Genomic DNA, 25590 nt, shown 5'->3' on the forward strand with positions numbered 1-25590 from the left:
ACCTCAAGTTCCAGCCAAAGCAGTGCATCCTTGTTACACCAAGGAGACATGGCGGGGATTTAGGCATGAAAGCCTCATTAGCAGGGTCATAAACCCTCTGCTTGCTCTTTGAAAACAGGGATATCGTTAAAGTGCTCAGAAAATAAGTAAAAATTATGTTAGGAAGAATTAATATTTCAGCCCTACCAGGGATTTTAAGCTATGGCAGAGAAGCAGCAAATGCTGGGCCTCATTCTGGATATTTGAAATCGGTGAGATCATTTAGAGCTGGTTTTTATCAAAGTTTTCATTCCTGTGTGCCAAAGGGCCACTTGGGAAGGATGTCTTAAATGCAGGCTTCAAAAGTAAGACTTTGTAACGGAAATACTAATGCAGCCTTAATTATAGCTCCCTAATTCTGCAAAGGGAGCTGGAAAATGCATTTGTCTGGTTTGATTAGGCTCAGCTCTTATGCCATGTTTAGAAGATGACAACTCTGTCATACTGGAAAGACTGGGCAGCATGCAGTGCCCAACCATTTTGCATGCTGCCACAATACGAGTGCTGCCGGGGCTTCAAAATTCAAAGTGCTGTAAAAAGGCAAAGCCTCTTCACCCATAGCCTGACCCACCACACCTTGAAATCAGTATGAAATTTGCTATCAGCTTACAAAACCAGGGCGGTTTTAAAACATCAATGTGGGCTGCCCAACAACTATCATGCCAGAAAAGTCTCACTGAGTTCTGCTTGCTGTAGTGTCTTGGGTGGCACTCGTGGCCACCTACTGCCAAAAAAAATGAAGAAAAAAAATAAAAGGCAAGCAAATTAGGCAACACAGGGCTTCTTCTTCCAACTGTTCTGTATGCAACCTGTTTACCCACTCCCAGCTCTATATGATGGTTCTTTTGTCAGGCCTTTGGATAAACAAACAAGTTATATCCTCTTCTACTGCTGCTCAAGTGGGTTCAGCTGCTCTGCTCCTGGTTTTGCGTTCTGCAAGGCACAGGATCGCTAAATATTTGGTGTCCAGAGGTATCCATGAGAAGAGAGGAAAACCTGCCATGGGAAAATGAGGCATTATGCCATTTTAAAGATAAGGTATCTGAATTATTCTTTTCAGGCCCTGATATGTCAAGGCACCTATGCACGTGCTTCATTTCAGGAGCACCTTCATTGGCTTCGCTTGCATGCCTGTGGTTACATTCATGATTAAGTCTTTTCCTGAATCAGTGGTGCTCTGGCATCCATCTGATAGGGATGGATCCCCTACAGAAGACTGCAGAGTCCATGTGAGGAGGTGTTCTCCTAGCTGTGTATGCACTGGTGTTTGGATCCGTCTTTGCTTGCATTGTAGCGGTGTGATGGGCTGTAGCACAGTACAAAAATGGAGTGCTGCATTGCCAGCATCCATGAAGCTCTTTGAGACAGAGTTCTCAGACCAGAGTGAGCACTGAAACAACAACGTTAATATTTTTTCCAGCAAGAATCTTCATGGGGAAAAAAAAAGAAAATTGTGCTTTGTGGTATTTAATTGATTGGGCTTTTTGGCAAGCTAGATGATAAATCACTTTAAATTAGGAGTCATGAGAGCCAATTACTGCCAGATATTCTTCTGCAGCAGCACTGCAGTGATACTCATACAGATGGAGTTTTGCAGACCTTTACTAACAGAAGTAAATAACAGCAATAGGCAATCCAAATGCAAATAAGGTGAATTCATTACCTTGAAGACCATTTCCATCTCCTCTAGGTGTAAATGGCAACTAAAGACTGAGTTATAGCTGTAACTTGTTTGTGGTTCACCACTCGAGGATACTAAAGGCTATTTATCAACTTACCTACTATCATTCATAATATCATAGTATAGTTAGGGTTGGAAGGGACCTTAAAGATCATCTAGTTCCAACCCCCCTGCCATGTGCAGGGACATCCCACTAAAGCAGGCTGCCCAAGACCCCATCCAACCTGGCCTTGAACACCTCCAGGGATGAGGCATCCACAGCCTCCCTGGGCAACCTGTTCCAGTGTCTCACCACTCCCATGATGGGGAAATTCTTCCTAATGTCCAGTCTAAATCTGCCCCTCTCCAGTCTATACCCAGATACTAGCAGCTGTAGATCTCAGCTGGCCAGGACTCCTGTTCTCTGGGCCATTGTACATGTGAGTTTCCACAGACCCCCCTTGTTTTTCCTAACTGAACACTTTCCTATTACTAATTCTGGGATTTTTACATGTTTGTCGAGGATTTCCAAGTATTTGGCAACCCTGGATGTAGCTCTTGATTCTATGCAGGCTTGTGTGGTGAGTGCATCTCATCCAAGAAGTGTCACACATTCTCCTTAATGGTCTGCCTCTGTGGGGCAGACACCGCACAATGAGAACATATGTTTGCACCAAATAACAATTTAGTACCTGAATGTCTTGAAGACTCACCAAACTTTCTGGACTTCTGTATAAAGGCTTTTACAGCTCGTGCATGCATTGTAGGGGAGCACAGTCTTTCTGCACATGTGCTACATCGTGTATACGCACACTTTTCAGCTGTGAACGGCGGTCCTGCCGTTGGGCAAAATTTTATACAATCCCACAGTGAATGCTAAATGATTTGCAGTTTGAAAGGCAAGATCTGAAAGGCACTTGAAACAAACAGGAAAGGGGAAGAAGAGTACAGTTGTAAAGGTCAGTGGCTGAATTATTATTTTAAAATTGTTCTACTTTGTTGTGCCTTCCAACATGAAAAGGCCACAGTAGGGTTCTTCTGGTGGCTTTGATGGAAATCACTTGGCATTATCCCATAATCTTTACTCATGTGCATAATTCTTTTATGCTGTAGTTTGTTCCATTACCATTAACAGACAAAGAAACGTGTGTATGGGAATTATTCATAGGAGGAAAAAAGTGAAGGACTGAGCCTTTGAAATAGGTGTAAACATGCAAAGTTAGAGTTTTGAGCTGAACTTTCTGAAAATTAGGTGGAAGCTGGGCTCCTCTGCAAACACGTAAGTTCTGAAAAGTACGAAAATAAATCACGTTCCCTAGCCAGTTTTGCGTTTCTGCAAATACAGAGTATAGAGAAAAGAGGAGGTTCGAAGGCCACGACTGCTTATGTAAAATACAACACCCATTAAGTGATTAATTTGCAGAAAGAGTTGCTTTAGGAAGTTGTAGGCATCCATGTCCTGCCTTTACCATTTCCTGCCTCCTACGTCCCACCTTTGCCTTGTTCATCCAATGGATAATCTGAAGATTTACTAACCCTGGCTTGTCTTTCACTGGCCACCTGCCCTGCGACCTGGGGATGTCGATTGTCAGCATTTCATCATGTGGTTGAATTTACCTCGTTGCGCATCAGTGGGGCTGTTCCTATAAGGGCTTCTGGATTAGATCTACATATGCCAGCAAGGAAATGGTGTAGCCATTCATTGTTTTTATTCACTTAGTAGCCTTTTTACTTCAGCACCTGCCTTTGTACTTGCAGATAACATCATCTTCCAAAGTAACATTAGCTATGTTGTCAAAATATTAAATCTAAATGTTAGATGTGACCAATTCAGGCGTGCAAAGTTGAACAGGTATTTTTATTGCCAAAAGCAATTTTTGCTAAATAACTATCTAACAAGGAAAACATAATTATAAGGAATCTTCCCATCTCACACACTAATTGAATCAACAGGATTCTTCTGTACTACTTTGCAGACAAGCTGTTATTGAATTATTGCATTAACACTGGGTTGCTGTTTTACCTTTGCCCCACTCAGCAGAAGAGCTTTCAGACTTCTGAACTAGAAAGTCTCAGTTATCTTTTTCCTTCTAATTAGAACTGTGTTCATAAAGGACCTTGAGATTGATGACGTTTTATTTTAGCAACATTCATTTCCCTTGTCTGGTTGATGAAGGACCTGCCAACCTAAAGTGGATAGAACTGGAAAGAAGCTTTCTTTTTAACAAGTATTCATTAATTTTTGCATAGAAAAGATAGGTTCGTAAATTCTATTTACACGGTAGGATCATCAGCAGATTCTTTGATGCAATTCTAAGAGTTCAGGTCTAGGCTGCAAAAGTCAAGCAACAGCACTTGAGCAAGTAAACTGTGCAAACTTCTTAGGCCATTGGGGTATCTTATAAGACACATAAACTGCAGCGTTACAACTTTGTTGTGTTTCTTCCTTAGGCTGATGTCATCTGAAATAGAAATACTGCCAAAGCTACTGTATTTCAATTTGATGAACACTACTGGTATCACAGCAACAATTCTAGGTAAGACTTAAGTATGGATTATGTAGGAAGAAACACTTCCTCTGTTTCTAGCAAATCTGTAATTTCATAGCAAAATTTTAAGATACTTTAGAAATATTTGCAAATTTTTATGGGATCTTCTCCAGTGGTTGTACCATTAAGTCATATCAATGTGGGTTTTCACTACATCAGCAAAAGCAGCTGCAGTGAATACTGAAGAAAGAAAAGAAATCCTTTCTTATTGATTGCTATTTGGAGGATAAAGATAAGGACTTATCGCTGATCTCAGAGCATTGTCCTTAGGTACTTGGTGCTCTCTGAAGGAAGAAGCAGCTTTTCTTTGGCTTCATGAGGCCATGGGAATAGCTGGAGGAATGCACTGCTTGACTGAGTAAGTTCACAGGTGGTATGTAACTCGGTGGCTGGGAAAGCAAGTCTGTCAAGTTTCTTACATCGTGTAAGACTCTGCTACATGACACTTCCACTCCTCAGGATTGTCTCTGTCATGTGCATCAATGCCACAGAGATCAAAACCAAGCTATGTAACCAGGTGCACATCCTTGTTATCTAGTGTGGAGCACCAGCTAGCAGGGAGTGTCAATATTGTACATTGCCACTGAACTAAGTCAAAAGCAAAAAGCCCACAGCCATTGTCCATTTTATTTCCAACAGACTTCATTCTTCTCCCACTGAAGCCACTAGTAACCTTGTCAGCAGTTTCAGCCAATAAGGCCATGCCTTTAAAACTAGAAGAAACAAAACTGAATGCTTGCACCTTGACACGGCTTGATTTGCTGCCTGGTAATGGAAGTTTTTATTAACCTAGTGGTGATCCCACTGAAACCTGACAAACTGATGAACTACTCTTACATCATGATAGTGAGGTCTGTTCAAATATAAACCCCTAATATCTCTTTTTGAGTGCTTTGTGGAAGATTGCATGTTCCACATAGCAGAGTGTTTTTCTACAGTGCTTTGGCTGAGAGCCAGTTCGGGTCAAACAGGCTTAGACTTAAGAGTGATGGAGATGTCAAACGAAAGGAGGATGCTGACAAAACATCCATTTTTAATCAGGACTCTCCATTGAAGAAAGTGGATAAAAATCTCTACCTAGGAATTGACTGCAAAGCTAACTATAAATGAGTTTTTTTACTCTAAAACAGCCCTGTCTTTTTGTATCACTTCTGGCCACCTCCAATATAACACTCATTTTTGTAAGGAAAAGGTGTATTCCTTGTTCTTATCTTCTTTAGAGTAGGTCAGTGCTGCTGAAGGCATAGAACAAAAGAACATCTGACAGTAATTGGCTCTCATGACTCCTAATTTAAAGTGATATATCATCTAGCTTGCCAAAAAGCCCGATCAATTCAACACCACAAATCAGAGGGTGGATGGGGTTTATGACAGAATTCCTTGCAATATTCTTCAAGCAAGATGTTGTTGCATTTTTACCAAATATGCGTTTCTGCTCTAGGCTGAAGAACCAAGAACTGAAATTTGTGGATGTGTGATAGAGGAGGGGAAAGATATGAGTCTTACTGTGTGATCTTAGTTCTTTGCAGTATTATTGAATTAATTAACTTCCTTGTCAAATAGAACATATTGTGTACTACAAATTTCTACCAAATTTTCTGTTGCAAAGACTGCAGGGGGATTTCAGGACTGGAAATTAGTCAGTCATTACTTTGACTATTTAGTTGATCAAACATTTCCAGAGGTGAATCTTTTGATAAAATCTTGACATATTAACTTTTGAACAATTTTTTGCAGCATCGATGCAGGCATCTTATGTGGCAGCTGCCCACTGCTTACCTTCATAATCAGGCAGCTGGACATTTGTGCTGCATATTTAAGACTTGTCATGGTAAACTTTGCAGGAACTGTGCCTTTCCTTCTGAGATGCAGCACACTTGAGAGAACTCATGGCACTTACTTAATCCATGGTCATCTTTGTCAAAGAAGAAAGAGACCAAACCACTAACTTCACTATAAATAACCAAATACTAAAAAGTAACAGACAGTAGAATAAAGTAGATTAAATTAAAAAAAATAATTCCGTTATCCAAAGTGTTGCAGTACTGGAACAGATTCAGATTTCAGAAAGTATTATGGTTATATTAAGCATGTCCTTTAAAGACAGAAATATATAAGGCAGATGTGATTGTTCTTATCAAGCAATTAAATTTAGAAAGATTTTGCTGATATGTTTGCAATCTATTGAAAGAAACAGCCATGGCTGTTTAGCTAGAATTAAAGAAATAATTTGAAATAATAATAATAATAAAGAAATAACTTTGCTTTTGATGGTATATTCATAGGAGTTAACGCCCAGAGGTCTTGTCATCTTCCCTGTCAACAAGTTCTTTTCTCAAATGAAAGAGAAAAAAATCAATTCTGTATTAATCCAAAAGATTTCCATGTTTGTCTTGGGAGGAACAAGAAGCAGTGAGCAAAGAAAATCATCTCCATCTTGAAGTGAGGAATTAATGATGATTTTCATGCTGAAGGAGTGCCTCTGCTTTTCATGGACGCCACTGTCGGATCCCAGGCAAAAGAGGAGGATCTCTGTGCTATTTATTCAGAGGACAGAAATGTATGCGCAGAGCCCTGCCCACTGGAGTAAGACACAGAAACACCAAGCTTTTGCACAGGTAGCAAGGGCACACACTGCTTTCCAGAGGTTTGTTTTCTTCCCACAGCCCTGTGTTGTGTGTTGACTGTCACCACCCCCGGTGCTGATAGCGTTTCGCTCACCCCATCATGGCACACATATTGTTTCTTCCACCTGTTGCACCCTGTCAGCAAACTCTTTGCAGTCCTGTGATTTCTGGCACTATCAGTGATACTGTTATTTTCACTTAAATGCTAATCAATAATCTATTCTGCAGTTTGTGAAGCCTTTGTGGCATCCTTCAGCCTGGGTGTACTCTGCAGATGAATGCAATGCTTGTAACTACCAGTGATAAGCAGATGTTAGGTCACCGTTCATCTCTCTCATTATGGCAATTAGTGACCTGTAGAAGATGATCAGTAAGGGATTTTATCTGTCTTGACGTTGGTGTCTGGTTGCTGGCACTGAAGGATGCTGTTTATAGTCCAGTTAATAATTTTCCCTTTCCTGCTCATCATTATTATTACCATCCAAAGTGCCTTTTTGCTTCTGTTAGCAAAACCAGAATCCCTCATGCCCCAGTTTTAGCAGCTAATGTCCACCATCGGGGCAACTGATCCAGCACAGGAGTTAAATATAACCGTGTCTAGTATAAGGAGAAGATTTAATGGGAAATGGTTGGCATTCTTTCTTCCTAAAGGCACAGGGAGGGGGGGGGGAGAGAGAGACGTACACACACAGACACACACACGCATCCCACAGTGAGGGAAGAGGCAGAGACCAGGCAAGGCAGAGAGGGATTGAGGGGAGAGAGAGAGAAATCCCCAAAGCAGCCCTGCACCTCTGAGCTGGAATCTGCCAGGGCACAGCCAGCATGTTGGTCCTCAGCCCTCTTGTCTGGGGATCTTACCTGCAGCTTTTCATCTGCATTGCTTTATCTCAGACTGCGTACGTTGACAATGTCTTCTCAGTTTCAGAAGGTAAATTGCTTTAAGTCTTGTTACTTTTCCTTGCTTGGAGCTCTCCTCTGCACTCTGATTCTTGCACTTTCTGGTGATTGGGAATACAGGATCAAAAAAAGAAATAATACTTCAGTTGCAGATCTTGATGGAGGAATTTTGCATTGTAGATGTGTTCTGCCACATGCTGGAACATTTTGTTGCTTCTTTATTTTTGATTTATTATTTCTGTTTTTAAACCACTCCCTTCCCCAGGAAAGATAATAGACAAGATCCTCAGCTGCTTTAAAATGCTTTTTTTCTCATTAGCTTCTATGGTGCTGTGCTAATTCATGGATCTGGCCCAATTAGTATATTACTTGCATGTCTGCATGTTTCTTTCTATTCTGGGTGAGCTTGGGTAGATTATAGCAAGGGAAAGAAAATGAATCTCAATGTATATCTGCTTCTATAAATAAAGCCCTGACCTCAATGAGTGCTGCCGGAGTCCGACTGGATGTTAGCAGAATAAACATCATCTGGCTCTGTCTATGACACTAACAAATACTCAGATGGATTTCATAGCAAACAAGAGTCCACTGCATGGAAAATCCCTGCTAGGCAAAGGCAAAACAAATTAGTTGTCAGCTGAGCCAGGGCACTGGAAATCCCACTTAAATGATGTTATAGTTTGATCTGTGAGACTTTCCTTTAGCCACGTTCTGTACAAAGGGGAAAGTTGACATGAACTCTCACTCCATCTCATTTCTGAGGGACTTTCACCAGTTTATGGCAAATTGCTGTTTCCCACCTTCTGTCTGTTACTCTGATAACTGTTGCTATCTCTATCAATAGAGATGCTTCTAACATCCTAATTTTCTTCGCTGTCAAATTTGGTGGTTCAAGTGAGACTTGTAGGTCAAACTCAGTTATACCTACAGATCCTCCCCGTCTTTCACATGAAGACAGTGACCAAAGGGGTGCACGTTTTAAGACTGTACATAAAACAACCTTAGACTTGAATCTAAAGACACACAACCTTTCTCTCTGTCTCTGATGTCTCTGGTGGAACCGCGGAGCTGAATCATTTACATTCAAGGTGTTTAAGGGAGAAGGCTTATCAGGAGGGTACCTTGTGTGAGATGATAGATTTCTGCATTATGTAACAGTAACAGTGTGTATGTTTCCTTCTCAGGGTTTTTTAAAAATTCTTTTAAAATGTTTAGAGCTAGTATGCAGTGTTTCACCCCCAATGGTTTAAACAGTCCATTCATTTAAAGATTCTCTTACACAAATAATAGTATTCTGAAGGCCCCAAAAGTAATGCATATATCCTTTGAGAAAAGCCCCATAGCATTTAATAACATAGCCATTACAGTTCTGTAGTCATTTCAGATAACTTTTAAGATAACATCTAGAGGAGCCTAATGTTCAAAGAACTACAACTTTTGAAAAACAATCAATTTATTGTCATTGCTGTTCAATTTGGTATGCTTTTTCCATGATGGAATTAGTTGGGTTTAGTTAGTGCTGCAGCAGAAGAATCATCAAGATCAATTATCTCTGATATATTCCAAATTGTCTTGCAATAACATGTGAGTTATTAGACCTTGGAAATTGTTTTGAAGAGCTTTACATTTACTTGGCACTTGCAGATGCCATCCAGACAAACAAGAAGTTCATGTTTCCAGTGCCTGTGCAGCCTGGCCTCTCTCCTAAGACACGCACTTGTGTGTCTAGAGAAGCTGTTTTAACTGTCATCTTAAAAAAACCCAGTTCAATTAATAGGTCCTTTCTCTTCTGAGGGGGGGAATCTCTATATCTACTGAAAAGGTAATAGAAGAGGCAAATACGAGGGAAAATGCATAGCCTGTTATTGCCCACAATGGCGCTTTGGGGCAGAAGGATACTTCAGTATTTCATCAGCAATTCAGCTATGTTAACAAGGAGCTATGGACACCATTCAAACCCCTACGTCCACACCAGTAAGAAATCTGAGATAGAATCATAGAATATTTAGGGTTGGAAGGGACCTTAAAGATCATCTAGTTCCAACCCCCTGTTATGGTCAGGGACATCCCACTGGATCAGGCTGCCCAAGGCCCCATCCAACCTGGCCTTGAGCACCACCAGGGATGGGGCAGCCATGACTTCCCTGGGCAACCTGTGCCAGTGCCTCACCACTCTCATGGTGAAGAATAATAGTAATTGCACAGCAATGAAGAATATTTGGCAGCAGTATTGCCACGCTTACTGGTTTAATGTTAAGAATGACATAGTGTCAAAGTACACAGAGCACCTGGGGATGTCAGGCTAGTCTTCCACCTGAATATCACATTGTGAAACAGTAACCTCTGCCCAGAGCCCTTGAAACTGCTATCAACAGATGCCACCTGCGCCAGGATATATTCTTTGCAGTAGAACATTTTCCATAGTGCAGCGTCAGGTGTTTGCCTGCAAAAGAACCCAGGGCTCCAAGGGCAGAGACTGCAGCCAGCCACAGCCCCTTTCTTTCTCCTTCCCTGCAGGCCCACAGCTTCTCATTTCAGGCTTGGAGAAGGTGTGAACCCGATCAGGAAATCTGGTTCCTGGTGTGGCAGCTAGTGCAAATTGCCACCCCGTGCAGTGCTCCAAAGTAAAGCCCCATGCTGTGCTCTTCTGACTAAGCCACTGAAAATTACCTTTATACCCAGTAAGCTCTTAGCAATGCTTTTATCATAAATGTGTTGTAAATGTTTACTTGATAACATACAGAAAAAATAACTTCTGGTGGATGATTCAACCATAATCTCACAACAACAGGGCTGGATTAAAAACCACACTTTGAGTAGCTGTTACATGCTCTGTATGCCATTACTACTTGCTAATCAGGACCGCTTGGAATGAAAAATGACATTAAAAGGTCCTTTAGTCCTTTGATTGTCTCTACATTTTAAAAAAACATCTGGACATGCACTGTAACAGGTTGCCCAAAGAAGTCATGAATGCCCCATTCCTGGAGGGTGTTCAAGGCCAGGCTGGATGAGGCTTTGAGCGACCTGACCTAGTGGAAGGTGTCCTTGCCCATGTCAGGGACGGTGGAACTGGATGATCTTTAAAAGTCGCTTCCAACCCATTCTATGATTCTATGACCTCTTAAGAAAAAAGGATTTGGTTTTTTCTGTTTTCTGGTAGAATTTTCAGAGTGAGCACAGAAGATCAATTAATTCCATTTAAATTCTCAGTTATCTTAATGGTTTCTCAAATGTTCTGTGGCTGTCGGCTGGGTCAATTATTTGTATCTGGCACCAAGAAGTAATTTCATATATAAAGAATGGATTTCAGCCCTGCACTTGCAGATGCTAAAACTAATAGCATTTAACAGTGGGGCTGTTCTTAAGTGGCAATTTGTCTTTCCTATAGTTGGGAAAATACATTTGAGTATTTTCCAGGTACATCTGAAAACTTCTGGGCTAAAAGTGTTTTTGTTTCTATCCTCACGCATCTTTGCCTAGTGCAGGTCATAAGGTTGGTTTACAGGTCACAAAACAGTGACTAGAAAGTAGAGATAAACAGTGGGGAGGGAGGAAGAGGACGAGGATGTTTTTGTAGAATAATTAAGGAACAAGAATAACCTGGATCTTTGTCTCTTTTGCTGCCACTCCACCTTACAGTCTCATCAGCTTCAAGTAGCAATGCATCCTTGCTTCTGAAAGTATTTTGAATGTCCTGTCATCTCCAAAGAGTTGAGTCTCGTGCTGAAGCATCATTTCTGGAGGAAATGCTTCAGGGAATAACATTACAACACACTCAATCATATGGCTGTGGTTCCACGTGGTAGTGAAGACACCTGTGGTGGGCAGCTCAACCCACCTGGAGACAGCAGGTTTCTTTTCCAGATAACCTGTCACATCCTACTCTTAGATCACTGTGTCCTTTATAACCATTTTTCAGAGCTCAGCTCTACTGAGTTTCTTGCACTGTGTGTTTGAGGTTGTTGCACTAATGTGATGAAAATTAGACATGAAATTTATACTCAGTACGGCTACAGGAACAATTCTGCACCTTGTAAGAACCAGCCTGAAGGAAGCCACCTTCCAAATTCAGGTAGTAGAAAGACTGTCTTCCTCTCCTCCTCATTCCTTCTCCTCCTATGTTCTATTCGTGTAGACTGAAGGTTTCTGAGGTTTTCAAGAGAAGTGGGAAAGTATTTAAGAGAGAAGATCAGTATCTGGATGCTTTTTCTGACCCAAACTGCCTTTTATGGATGCCACAAATGTGTCTCTTGATTGAATTTTCTCCTACGATCAATACTGATACACAGCCCTATGGAAAGAATATAGTTGATCGATTTAAAGGAACAAAAGGGGATAGTAACATCTAAGCAGTATTGTCAGTATTGTTCATGGTATTCTTTGCTATTTTCCCAAAGAAAAAGGACTCATTGGGCAGATGGCACAAGCTCTTTGAATTGGGAAGGTGTAATATAAACCTGCAACCAGACCTTGTGTGGGATAGCTGCAGAAAACAGTCCAGCTTTCTTGTGGACTAACACCACTGGAGCAGTAAGAACCACTGTGAAGGACAAAGCAGGTTGGGAATAGGAGCTGTGCAGGGTGACAGCTTTGGCTGGGCATCACAGGGAGGGGATCTTGGTGCCCCTGCGTTGCAGCACTTGGGGAGAGGGCATTCACATTTGTGAGAGAAACAGTGAGAGAGAGAAAACACAAAAACAAGTCGTGATTCCTGACACTGAGGGAGTTGGGATCCCAGCTGCCTATCTGTAAGAGTAATATCTAATACCGTGATTGGTTTGGGTTTTTTTTCTTTAATGAAATAACCTGCAGGAACCTTAAACATTGTCAAAATGGACAACAGAGATGTCAGGTGGATGGTTTTTGTTTCTAAGGAGAATAATTGTAAATATTTATTTATGCAAAATCGCAAGGGGAAAAAGAAAGAAAGACGCAGAAAGAATTTAAAATAAGACCAACAGTAAAAGGTGGAAGAGTCCTAAACACAGCAGCCAGAACCTACTGGGAAAACAGCCCAAAGAGTGACTAGCAAGCAGAGGTGAATCTTTGAGAAGCAAAAATGTCAGTCCAGTGAAGGCAGCCTGACTGTGCTCTGGAAAGTCAGCATAGACCCAGAAGGTACTCAGCATTCTGACATCAAGGGGTTTCTCATGGAACACACAAGAGCAGGAACGTTTGATTAGATTAAAATTCCTGATGGAAATGAGCCACTGGCAAAGTCTATAGCTTCATTAGGAGAAGGAAAGCAAAGTATCATTGGCTATGGGGGAAGGCAGTCACTTGGCTGTGGATCTGACTGGGCAAAGGTCTTTGGGTCTTTGGGCTGGATTCTAGGCTCTGGATAGGCATTTAAAAGCTTTCTATTTTGTTTGTGGCTCACAGAAGCCTGGAAAAAAGAGGCAACAGATTCTTTTAATTGACCGTCTCTTCTTCTTGAGGGAAAAAATTAACCTTCGTATTGACCATTTGTACTTCATAGCCCAAATGTGTGGCTAGAAAGACATGCCAGAAGAAGAGTTGTGTAGTGGTTATCCTTTGAAGCTGATAATGAAGGCAGTTCCTGAACAGCATCTGAGGAAAGGCTTGGACTGGTAGCAAAATAACAGTTTAGTGTTGTGTGACTATCATTGCCTTAAGCAAATGACTCTTTAAAATAAACATGGTTAGATTAAAGAAGCACCTGATTTGACTTTATCTGTAGTTTCTCCACTGGTAGATACGGCCTGTGAGAATCCCATATTGGGTTTCCTCTTCAGGTCAATGCGGATGATACTCGGGGATGAACTTACCTTAGGATTCATGGATCTTCCTCTTGAACGTACCTTAGGATTCATGGATCTTCCTCTGGTGGCATATGGTGCAAGAGTTGGGTGGGAGTAGAGCAGTCGTGCTGGTGCACAGCCTGTCCACGACTTTGTGCCTGCACCCAGCTTTGTGTCGGGAAGGGTAGAGGAAGACCAATGCAAGTTACACTAGCAAAGGACTCCAGGAGGTCCTGTGAAATTAGGAGCAGAACGAGTAGAAGCCCAATTCATCCTGTGGGTGAGGGACAAGGAAAGGATATCAGAGGTAGTTCAGGAGGTTGTGATATTTGCCTTGCAGCAGTGGGTAGAAATCAGAAGAGGGCACAGCTCTAGTGAGGAAGTTGGTTGTGGCAAGCTCCACAGCTCTGCATCTCGCATGTGGGAAAGCAAAGAGGCTTCTGACCCGCTTATGGCATTACTTGGTGCTTGGCCTGTCAGGGTGCTTGGCGTGTCAAAAAAGATTCAGTGATGATAATACAGATGAAGGGAAAGTGTTCAGCGAAATGCTGGTTAAGGTGAGTATCATGAATGTTTATTCACTTAAGAAGATGCATGTCAAAGGATCCCTGGGTCCTTCTATGTTCCCCTGTTCCCTCTGGTTTAGTATAAATGTGGACTCACTTGATGTCATGGTGAGCTGATGGGGCAGAGGCATCCTGAAATACAGAAGCCGGGTTTGATACCTGAAATCCTAAAGCTGAGGAAGCTGGGACAACACCAGTGGCCAGTTCAGATATTTTTTCTGGGACAATTGTGTTACAAGTAAGGCAGGCAGTTGACTTCAAGCTGTGAAAGCTTCTCTGGAGACATAACCCAAGTGACGTCAGTATTTTTCAGGTAGCTGTTTTGTGGTGAACAGGTCCTCCTGCTGTCAGAGCCAGAGGTCAGTACAGGAGCTGAGGCAGTGCTTGCTTGGCTTTCCAGTGAGTGAAGCAGCAATCAATCTGTAGGTTTTTCTATAACCTGTGAATGTTTCTGACAGGCAGCAACCAGTTCAAAAGGGAATCTCAGCTGAAAATGATGCTACAAGTGGCATCCCAGCTGCCTCAGCTTGTCCATGCTGTACTGTTGCTGTGATTAAGCACAGCACAATCTGTAGTCCATAGGTATTAGACATGCTGGATTTTATTGTGACTACACTTTTATTGTGACCAGACTGGCCAGCACAGCACAACAACACAAGCTGCTTCAAAATCAAGTGTTTTCAGCTAAAAGATGGGAGCTCCACCAACAAGCAAACCAAAGTGCAAACCAAAATCAGTTTATTCCCTATGTACTTGTAGAGAGATAGTCCTTGTAGGTTTCTGCTCCTAGTATAGATTGTTCATTTGTGGGCTTGTCAATGTTACCAAACCCTTGCACAGGGAGAGAAAGGTCTATGACTGTTCATAGAGACGCAGAGGCTTCACGTGGCTGGGCTGTATTGACACAGGAACACCAGCAGTGTGATTGCAGCAAGAGCAACTGCTAATCTTAGTTAAAACTATAGAAAAACACAATTTGTGCTTATACAGGAGGAAGCTTGTTGTAGAGGCCATGCATCCCTGCCATCTAACTCCTGGTGCTGGGATTGTGTGCAACTGCAAAATCAGGGGACATGATCAGCTGTAACGTAACATAGGACTCACCCAGAACGCATCCAGGAGACCTATTTCATGCTGCTCCTTAGCAGGTAGAAGAGAACAGAGAAAGCCCATCAATTATAGGGGAATTCTTTGAGGAAGACAAGAAATAGGAGAGACGTAAAAATACCCACAGGAACGAAGTCACCAACCTAGATCTTCTGTTTCTTCCCTTCTCCTCTCCAAAGAATCACCTCTTTAATGAAAAGGAAGTCAGGGAATGCTTTCCATAATCACATGACTGTATAGATAAAAGGGCAGTTGGGCTGAGAAGATGGATATAGAAAGAACGCAGAAGAGGACTGAGACAGTAGTGAGGGGAGGAAAAATACGCTGTTCATTTTTTCTCGCAAACTGTCAAGTGTGTATGCATAAATGCATGTGCCCAGGGAATGCACACAAGTAACACACATGGTCTCTGGATATTTTTAGTTATTTGAAACTACAGAGTTACGACTTTCTACAATGCCAAGTCGATACAGAGTCATGTTTTGTGAAAGGCAGGAGAACAAAGTCAGCTGGGCTGTGGATATGTTGCAGTGAGGGAGTCATGAGGAATTAATTTACTCCATGGTAGCAAAGTTTCAACGAGGGATTTGAAGTCTCTGTGCACACAGAAACACCCACAGTCTCATAGGGATTGTCTGGGACTGTCTGAGCATACAGTGGAGCAACATCAAAGTCAAGTATACTTTTGATCCATGCCAGCACTGACAGATTATGATCTTGCAGTTGTGGAAAGATGGCACTGGTGTCTCTCCTTTGTTGCTACTGATATCACAGATAAAAAGGAGAGGACTGTGTGGCAGTGAATGATATGCAAAAGTTTTTGGGGGCTGATGCAGCAGCCATCTCACATTAATCTTCAGGGTTTTGGGCTCTTCTATGGGTTGTAGTAGATTTGTAGGCTTTAATACTCAGAGTATTTCTACTATTGTTCTAGTGTGACATGCAGGTGAGTTTTATAATCCAGCTCATACAATGACTGAGGTGAGATACTGAGATACTGTTTCTGGTATTGTAATTGAGTCATGTATGGCTTTGGGAAACTTGCTTAACCTCTCTCTTTTCCTCACTGAAGTGGTGCACATGGAATTGTCAACATCATTTATCAGTGTCTAGAGCTCCAGACCTCTGCAGATGGAGGACAGTAGGAGGAAAATTGCACAAAATAGCCCTGTTGTGGTTATTGGCATTTATAAGGATGCATTTATTTTATTAATTCATATTATAATCTGCTGAAGTGTTCTATCCTTCAGATCTTGGAATTTTCATGTTCTTGTGAAACTGGAGCACAGATCCAACCCTAGCAAATGCACCTCCGTCTTTCTGTATGAATCTCAGAATTTTCCTTCTGAGTCAATCTGAGAGAACAGTATATGATTTTTTGGCATACATGTTGCCCTTATACATGCACGTACACACAGACTCTCAGAAGTATTTGTATATAGGGAGAAAAACCCTTTCCCTCACTTAGAAATCTCATATGCCCCTTTGCTTTCCTGTGCCTTGCCATCTCTATAGTCTTTTTTAAGGCTGACCTGCAAAGTCACAGCCACCTGCCACTTACCAGCCAGGCTGTGAAGAGCTTACCTGGGACCTCACTGCCTGTGAGCGTGCAAGCGGTGCCTAGAGATGGTGAGGGACGCAGCCTGAATATTAGGTAGGGATAGAGGACAGAGCATCCTTGCTCCTCGAGCCAGGTGGACACTGAGATCTTCCGTCTAGGCAGTGTGCCAGGGTTTGTGCTATTGCTATTGTGCTGTTTGAACACTGACTGATTCTAAAGAGATTTATTTATTTATTTATTTATTTATTTATTATGACAGCTTCTGAATGTGTGCCAGTGGGTAAGGTACACATTACTGCTGCCACAGACTGTGGCCACTCTGGGGATTGAAAACAGAATATTTTCAGATTTTTATAAGATTTTCTTGTCTGAAAAGAAAAAGAAACTCACTTTCACCTTGAGTTTTTCATTTTCAGTCAGAAGCACAGGGAATTAGTTTCTGATCAGCTTTGCTCTGTTTCTTGAAGACACTAAAGCCCCACCTCAAGCAAAAGGAAAAGAGAACAAGTTGAGAGCTGCAGCCCTGCGTCTCATCCTGTAACTACCACAAGAGCTTCATTGGTCACCACCTCCTCCACTCAGGCACCATTACCTAAGTTGTAGGGTTTAATATATTTCTCTGGTATATTTATATTATCTGGATTATATGAAAAGATACATTTAAGCGATCAAATATAAAGTCCAAGTTCAAAAGGATACTGAGAGATGCAGACCTTTTGCCAGCCTGACAGTCCAGGCTGACAGCTCCAGACACAAGCCATATTCCTGGCCTTGCTTGTATGTCCTTAAGGCACATGTTGGATGACAAAACTTCATAAAACAAGTTTTAAAGAAGTATGTGATGTTAATGCTGATGAACGTCTTTGGGCTTTTAAAGGACAGCTTAATAACCACATCTGCTCCTTAGAAAAAGAATCTTGACCTGTCTGCCTCTCAAAAGGCATCTTTTACAAGCTCTTAAGCTTGTATGGCCTAAAAGGAAGAATTGCCTTAGTAACTTTGCAATAGATGTACAGAATGGTACCAGGTGGCTGTGGCCCATGGCACACAGCTGTCCTTGTAACGGCGGTTAGAGGAGCCTGAATGAACGACAACAAAACAGATGAAGGTCTCCGTTTCATCTAGGCAAGCCCACATTCATTAACAGACTAGTCTGCCTGGCTCATTTATTATTAATTCTGAGTGCCATCCAAGTGGGAGAAGCACCTGTGATGGGATGTCAGCCATCAGAGGTCTCCATCTAGCGGAGTCCTGCCTGACATAAGCTGGGCAGGCCACCCGCGCTCCTGTCAGGGTGACAAGCCTCTGGATAGCAGCTTGGGCTTCCCGTCAGGGCTTGCTGGATTAATGTGGTCACAAATAGGAAGGGAAACACATGTTAAGTATCTTGTTCCTTTCTTGTCCTTTCTTCCTGACAGCTGGCCTACAGCTTTGTGAATTTAGGACAAAAGTTGCTTTCATCCTTTACGTATGATTTTTTTCAGTGAAATCCTGTAAATCTTACTTGAACCAAGGACAGCACTTCCTTGGTACCTCTGTTGCAGCTGGGAGGGTTCATAGGATTGAAGGTCAGCTTTAGGATCAGCTCTACAAGGACTCATAGACCTCATATAAGCCCTGCTCCAGAGGACTTAACCTGCATGAAGGCTTCTCTCTGACTCTGTGTTGGACTGTCTTTGATAAGAGGTCCCAAATTCCAGCTACCATCAGAAGCAAGCAGTCTGCGGGAACAAAATGAAACATTGCAACAGCTTAGCTAAAATACACTATTTCCTGGAGCAACCATTGCCAGTATACCCATAGATTTATACAGTCACCTTCTTGAACTAGATTAACACACAGTCTTCCTATTTTGAAGCTGAGTATTATAATTTTTATGTTCTCTGAAAACAACTGCCACTTAGACAAGTCTTATAAGGAGTTTTTAATTTTGTCTTCCTTCTCTTATTGAATACATTCTTTGATACTGAAGCTGTTGAAAGAGCAGTTTTCATATGAGATATATAAATATGTACTTTGTGTAGGCAGGGTCTTTGTATTTCGCAGAAAACTGTGACAGTCCTATTCTTGGGCTGAGATTTTTTCCACTGATGGCGACTAAAGCATTCTGAAGCTGTGCTTAGCAAACAAAGCTAACCTGAAGCCTAAAAATATACATTGCATTTGGAGAGAGCCCATAAGCCTGTCAAGGTAACTCTTTCATGATATAAAACAAGCCAATATGGTAATGGTTGTACACCTTGGACCTATCACAGTAACAAAATGCCTATTAATGAAATGTGGTGCTTATTGGAACATCAAATTATAGTCATACCTGTAGTCACTCTGTGACAGACTCTTTTATTTTGCACCCTCTGCAGTCCTACCACCTGCAGTGCCGGAGAGTGGGAAGTCCTTGGGTCCAGGACTAGCCTTTTCTTGAATATTTGTTTTACAAATAGACCTTCCAGAACGTAGTCATAGTTAATGATGGAGTCCCTGAAATATTAACTCCCTGCATCGTTATATAATGGACCTATATTTTATATAATAGTAATTACATACCTTTTTTTGTTGTTTCTGCATTGAGATCAATACATGCTATCACCATTTATACCAGCAAACATAAATTGGTTTTCAATCCCACAGTACTATTATAATAATACTATAAACACTGAAATGAATGGTTATTTTGCTACCAACTTGTTTAGCTATAGTGGTTTTCACAATAAAACCTGTTAAAAAGAATTTCAGAGTTTGCTGATAGAAAGGAAAATCCAAATATTTTATAACCCAGGACTTAACTTTACTCATAAGGACATAATAAGCACCCTATTAAAGCAATAGGTGCACATCTGTATTTAATCTTATCTTTGCAAAAGAATTAAAGAACAACACTTTAATATTCCCTTTTTGGTTTGGGTTTTTTTTTTTTTTCACAGTAGCAGAACAACTGCAGTAATGCAAACTTCCTACAGTGCCTGGTAGTGATCTCTTAGCAGCTAAGCCATATCAGGCATGCTTTCATGTTCTTATTCTTGTTGAATGGTAATAATCCTACTGAAATTTAGCTAGATCATGGAATAAGGTAATACTAAGAAAGAGTGTTAGTATTGGAATGTGGCCCAAAATAAAATAATAATCACATATTATACAACATATAAATACAATATTTAAATTACAAGCTGTCCATTGCTTTAATAATATGCAGTTTAGTTCCAGTGCAGTATGTTCAAATACAACCCTGAAATTAAGACAACCACAGAAGCATGTGTAGTAAAAGCTGAAGACCTTACTTACAGCTGCAGAAGTGTAACTGACGTCAGGATGTGCCAATATAGAACTTAACTCAACATCTTTTATATTTTATTGCTTGCAAGAACTGGAGACAGGAGAACTCAAACCATTGCCACTTTTTAAAGGGCATTGGAACTTTCAGTATGCATTTAAAGCTGTAAATGAAACAGTATTTTTTGCTATATATCTTCTGCCTTTCTCTTTAACTTAAGTTTTTGATTGAGTTTCAAACTTAGGAGGAAAAGATGAGAAAGATTTTTCATTATGGGCCCTTTCAGACTTAAATTGACTCATCTCTCAGAGGTGTCATCGCAAATAATGCTTTTATAGAGGAAAAAAATCTGGATTACCTAAACTGCTTCTGAATGTTGCTGAATCAATACTCCTCTGGGCAGCTCTTTTCTCTGCATCTGGACTGAGAAAATGTTGTCCTCACTGACGTGGAGTGGTGGAGCTGATATAATACATTTTCTGAGTTTGAAAAACCAGAAGTATCTCTGTCTCTTAGAAGATTTGCCTTACCTTGAGATGTAACTAATATCCAGCCTGTGACTAATTTACACACAAATCTAGCAATTTTGCCAGGTTTGTCTTCCTCAAAACTTAATTTGGAGATTCTCTATTAATGCCAGATGCTTCACTATAGGCTTTTCTTCCTACTGCATTTGGCTCCCTGCCACTCTTCGGTTCACAGACCTGTTCCTGCTGCCAGAGGAAGAAACCAACGGAGATAAATAAGTGTTTGCTCTCCTTGGCAAAACCTTTGCAGAAGGCCTCCAGTCTGATTAGAGATATATTTCCCATGGACTAAATAGATTCAGAAAAAAACCCACAGTATAAATGCATCATCGTCACATCCTTTGTCTGTGAATCTTTGATCGCAACTTCATATCTTGTTGATGGAATTTTACTTCCTACAAAAGGTAAAATATATTGCTGAACAACGACAATGAGATCCTGCCTTATCGGTAAGCCGGTGACAAAGCTATCTGCTAAATTTGAGTTGCAAAGTATTTATTCTTAGGGGTGATGCACAAATCAAAAATAACCTGATTTCAGTTCTGGGGGAAATATAAGCAAATGTGGTGTGGAAGAGCTTCCCACTTTATTATCACAGAAGTGCCTGAAGCGATTTGGTCCACACAGAAGATTGGTGGCACCATCATGGAGCTTCCTGGTGGCACGTGGGTGGTAATGGGAACCAGAAGATGCTATTTCTAGTACATTTTTGGAACAGAGGGGAGAGGAATATTTAAATCTATTTTTTAATATTGCATATGTGAAATTTTCCAAAATCAAACCATGTCATAGCCATATTAAGAGCTTAAAACTCTGTATAGCTTTCAGCACAAGAAGGAACATAAGGATTTAAGGGATCATCCGGTTTCTTAAATCCCTGCTTGAATTACAGTGTTATAGTCAATGCACACGGGATGTAGAATAAACCTGTGGAATGGAAACTCATCTTATTCTGTAATAAATGTTTGTGGAGTTCAAGACAATGGATGAATGTTTGTATTAAACAGATCTCCCTTGTTTGGAACAAAAGAAACAGCTCATCAACAGTGCGTGCTGCCTCCTCATCCCTCCTCCTCCACCCTTGTTTCCACCACCGTTCTTCAGGCACAGCTGGAGCACTGTAAGTGTGGCCTGGGAGCCCTTCTTTTATTTTACAGAACTCTTTATGTTTGACAAAAACTGAAATATCCTCTCTGAGCACTGCTTCATGGTGCCACTCAGCAAACCTGTCTAACTGTGTTGATACGGTTCTGTTAGGACAGTCATTCAACATCCCAGGCTGGGGCTTGAAGTTAATCTCAAACAGATAAAGGAATGAAACGAGGCTGGATTTGTTTGGGCAGTTAATTCAATTAACTTAAAATATTATCCTTACTCTGTTTTGGGAACTTTAGTAGAGTAAGAAAATCCTAAACTAAAGGAAATGGGAATGCATTAAGCCAAGTAAGAAGAGAAAGGCTCTTTTCCATTCTGCACAATGATTTCAGGGTGTACATTATGTGTTGGTCCTGGTTTACATCACATTTGTCTTACCTAGTAGGTGAAATGAAGGTCTCAAATCCCCATGGGGAGTCTATTCCCACCATTTCATTTTGCAGAATGAAAGACTTGTTTGAGTTGCTGGTATGGAGTTCTCACTCACCCACCTCTGCACATAACTGCTCTATATGAGATATATCCACACACATACATTAACATATGCAACATACAGGTAACAATGGGTATATGATATAGCAGTTTGCCCAATTACATTTATTGCCAGGCTCTATTAACTCCAATATGTTTTCAATCCCAACATTAATTCCTATTTCTCAATTCTTCTCTTCATTTACCACATACAAATACTGTCTTCAGAGAGATCAAATCACGATTGAGCTCAGGGTGCTATTCCCCCCCTAAATAAAAATCTAGTTGCCTCTTCCTTTCTCATCCTCTCCATACACCTTAATTTTCACAGAAAGCAGACCCAGAGACAAGATCTCCTTAGGAATGTGGTTGGGACCAGGGTCCCTGTGATTCCCCCAGGCAGCCCAGAGAGTAATCTGAGCATAAAAATCACCCTTCACACCATGTCCCCTGTGAAAACACAAAATAAAAGTAAGTAGTTACTAGGAAGGTGGGAGCCACGTGAATTTTCTACACTCATTTTGTGGTTTTGAGTCAATAGTTGAAGCTTTTCTAGAAAATGCCTTTTCACTTGGAAGCTGAAGTTCATATTAACCCGATGTTTCTGGCTCAGTGTTTGTCTGCATTTCCAGGGGAGATCACTTTTATCACAAGATATAAATGAGCCAGTTTGCTCACGCAAGAGTAACTTTGAAGTCAAAAGATTAGACGTTCATCGATCATTAAAGGTGTTGGCTCTGGTCTGCAGTGAATGAATGCTAGCAGGTTCATATCTTCTGGAGCGAAGTTCATGTTGCCTATATCCCCTCTGAGCACAGTCTCTGTTATTAGAGCAAAGACACTATTTTTGGAGAGGAGCTGCTACTTGTAAAGTGGGACAGAGAGAGCAGGGTCAGGTCTAAGAATAGCCCAGGGTCCCACACTGGCTTGAAGGGATGTGTGACAGTCTGGCTGTGATGTGTCTCTGGGAAAGGAGGAAGTGTGGGACAGGACACTATGCTGAAGTGCTAATGTTCAAGCATCCATGAAGATAACCTTGTGACAAGCCTAGGCTTCTCCCTAAGGAAGCAAACTCTGTAGTATTTGATGTCTTATTTATGTATTTGATGGTTTATTTATGTATTTTTCTGACTGGCAACATAGTGCTGCACATTCATTCCTATGTTATATGTTATGTAGAAGCTGCTTGACCTGGATATGAGAGACTTTTGCAAAGAGCTCCAGACAATAGAGGTTTTCTCTCTGCATGAATCACATTGTCCCACAGGGCCTCCTGGCCCCAAGGTGAGTGATACATTTTTGATTAAAGCGCGTGTTCTCTCACTTGATCCACAGTTCTTACAACACTGTAAGACATCTTCCAAAAGTGCTTTTTACCAGTTGATAAGCATACCAAGCTCTGGCTTAATTTTATTTTGATATGACTGCGCATAGATCATGTGGGCTTTTTACCCGATGTTCTCATGCCTGCCTCGCATACTCCAATTGGTTTCAATTTCAACTTTAATTTTTGCAGAGTTTTACAGTGGGTAGCATCTGGAGGTGTCGTCACTTCCTTCAGAGGCTCTTCAGTAGCTTTTCCTTTGCTTTAGACTCTGTTGTTCTTTATGTGAAGGAAAGAGCCCGTGAAGTGGATGCACAAGAGGTGCAATGAACTTAAATGTTAGAGGAGTATATCCCTGAGAATGCAAACACCTACAGTAGACATCAGAGATAAGGAGGGACTTCAGGAGGTCAATGGCATGGGATTCAGGAGACCTGTAGCATCTCTGCTGGGTAGCCTTAGGTCAGTCCTTTTGACCTCCTATTTAATTTTCTACAATTTGTATATTCAGAAATCTTCTGAAGGAGGTCAGAAATCTTCTGAGGGAATAGTCCACCTTTTGGGGGAAGGTTTTTGTGACCATCTCTATAGTGTGGAAATCAGCCATCTGCCTTTCTGTTCCAGTTCATTCCCTCCAAAGAAAAATAAAACTTTTTGTGGAGGGGTACCTTCAGTTTCTCTGGGGGCGCAGGCAGTACTGATGTATGTGTTGTGCCTGGGATGCTGATTTTCCTCAAGACCCCAGGATGTTTATTTTATTACATTACAGCTAATAGCACACATGGCATGGGACCTTTGCTGCGGCAGAGCTGTGACTGAGGCTTTGGCAGCCTGAGAACTTAGCATGCACCCAAACACAGTTTCAAAAGTAAGGACAGTGCACCACAGTGTTTGGTAATGTGGCAAAGAGCTTAGTTTTAATTATTGAGAAATCAGTACATCAGAAGATATTTGTAAATGGTCTGAAAGTTCCAATGGGAAAGCCACAAATCTTGTTTTGTGAAGCTTAACTGTTCTGCTCTGCTATTTTTTCTGAGATGAATGATGAGGCAGACTCATTTAGCGTGTGAATGATGAGACCTAGAGAGAAAATATGACAAGTGTTTATCCTATCCTGTGTTGAGAAAAGTCTTCCCTGCATTATGAAACATCCCTGCAGTGTGGTTGGCCACAATCCAGAGTTGCACTGTGTGTGAAACAAGCAGTTGTTATTTCATTCTCCAACTTTCTTTAAAAAAAAATATCCTCTTAACATTCTTTCTGACTTAAATTGGAAGAACAGTAACATTAATTCTATTGTTCTACAAGGCCCATTGCTATAAATAATATTAATCTTGCAATGAAATGATATATGATCCCTCCAAGAGCATTTTTAAACGGAGTAGGCTGGTGGATTTTATCTCAGTGGCAGACAACAGGGTGAGTATAATATGGCTTTGGAATTTTTAATTATAAATTGCAAGACGGTGTCTTATAATGGGACTATGTTAGAACCAGCAGTACTCTGAGCAATAATGGTTGCCTGAAAAGTAATGCTGCTATTACCAAAAATATATTGAAGAAGTATTTCCAAGTTCTTTTCTGCTGCAGCTTGCCTGACTTTCAAAAGAGTAGTAAAAGCTCATACTGTTGATTCAGACCTGAGTTTTAACAGTTTTCCATAAGAAGGAGAGTTAGACTTGTAAATATATAACCCAGAGTGCAATTCCTCCCATGTGTAACATAAGGTAAAATGAAAGAAATAAAGTAAATTGACTGACTATAATAGGGTGCATTCTGATTTACACTGTTGAAAATCTAAAACAACTCTACAGCTTGAAATAGTAATTTTTGTTTGAGAGTACACTTTGCTCCTATTCGTGTACAATTTGCATCATGTATTGGACAGTGCAAGTCAGCCAGGGTACAAACCTGGAGGGAAGATTTGTGTGGTGATTCTAATGTTCTTCTGATGCAGCTTAAGGGATCCTTTTCCTTATTCATTAAAAAATAAATTGTGACCTATGAACAAAATCATTCTAGAAAAAAAGCTGATTTTCTGATTTTTTTCTGAGATTGGGTCCAAGGTCTC

The 25590-nt window shown here is 41.0% G+C and overlaps 1 protein-coding gene across 4 annotated transcripts in view; it reads left to right on the forward strand.

The window, feature by feature from the left end:
• The first annotated feature begins 6581 nt into the window (after positions 1-6581).
• Positions 6582-25590, forward strand: part of COLQ (collagen like tail subunit of asymmetric acetylcholinesterase) — a 46157-nt gene continuing 27148 nt past the window's right edge. For all 4 annotated transcript variants that reach the window (XM_054060424.1, XM_054060425.1, XM_054060426.1 and 1 more), the window contains exons 1-3: positions 6582-7806; positions 21577-21689; positions 23375-23479. In XM_054060424.1, the coding sequence (XP_053916399.1) occupies positions 7701-7806; positions 21577-21689; positions 23375-23479 (324 nt within the window). In that variant the 5' untranslated portion in view covers positions 6582-7700. The remainder of the gene's footprint in view (positions 7807-21576; positions 21690-23374; positions 23480-25590) is intronic.

The sequence above is a fragment of the Cuculus canorus genome, chromosome 2 (assembly GCF_017976375.1).
Source record: "Cuculus canorus isolate bCucCan1 chromosome 2, bCucCan1.pri, whole genome shotgun sequence".
Taxonomy (NCBI): Eukaryota; Metazoa; Chordata; class Aves; order Cuculiformes; family Cuculidae; genus Cuculus; species Cuculus canorus.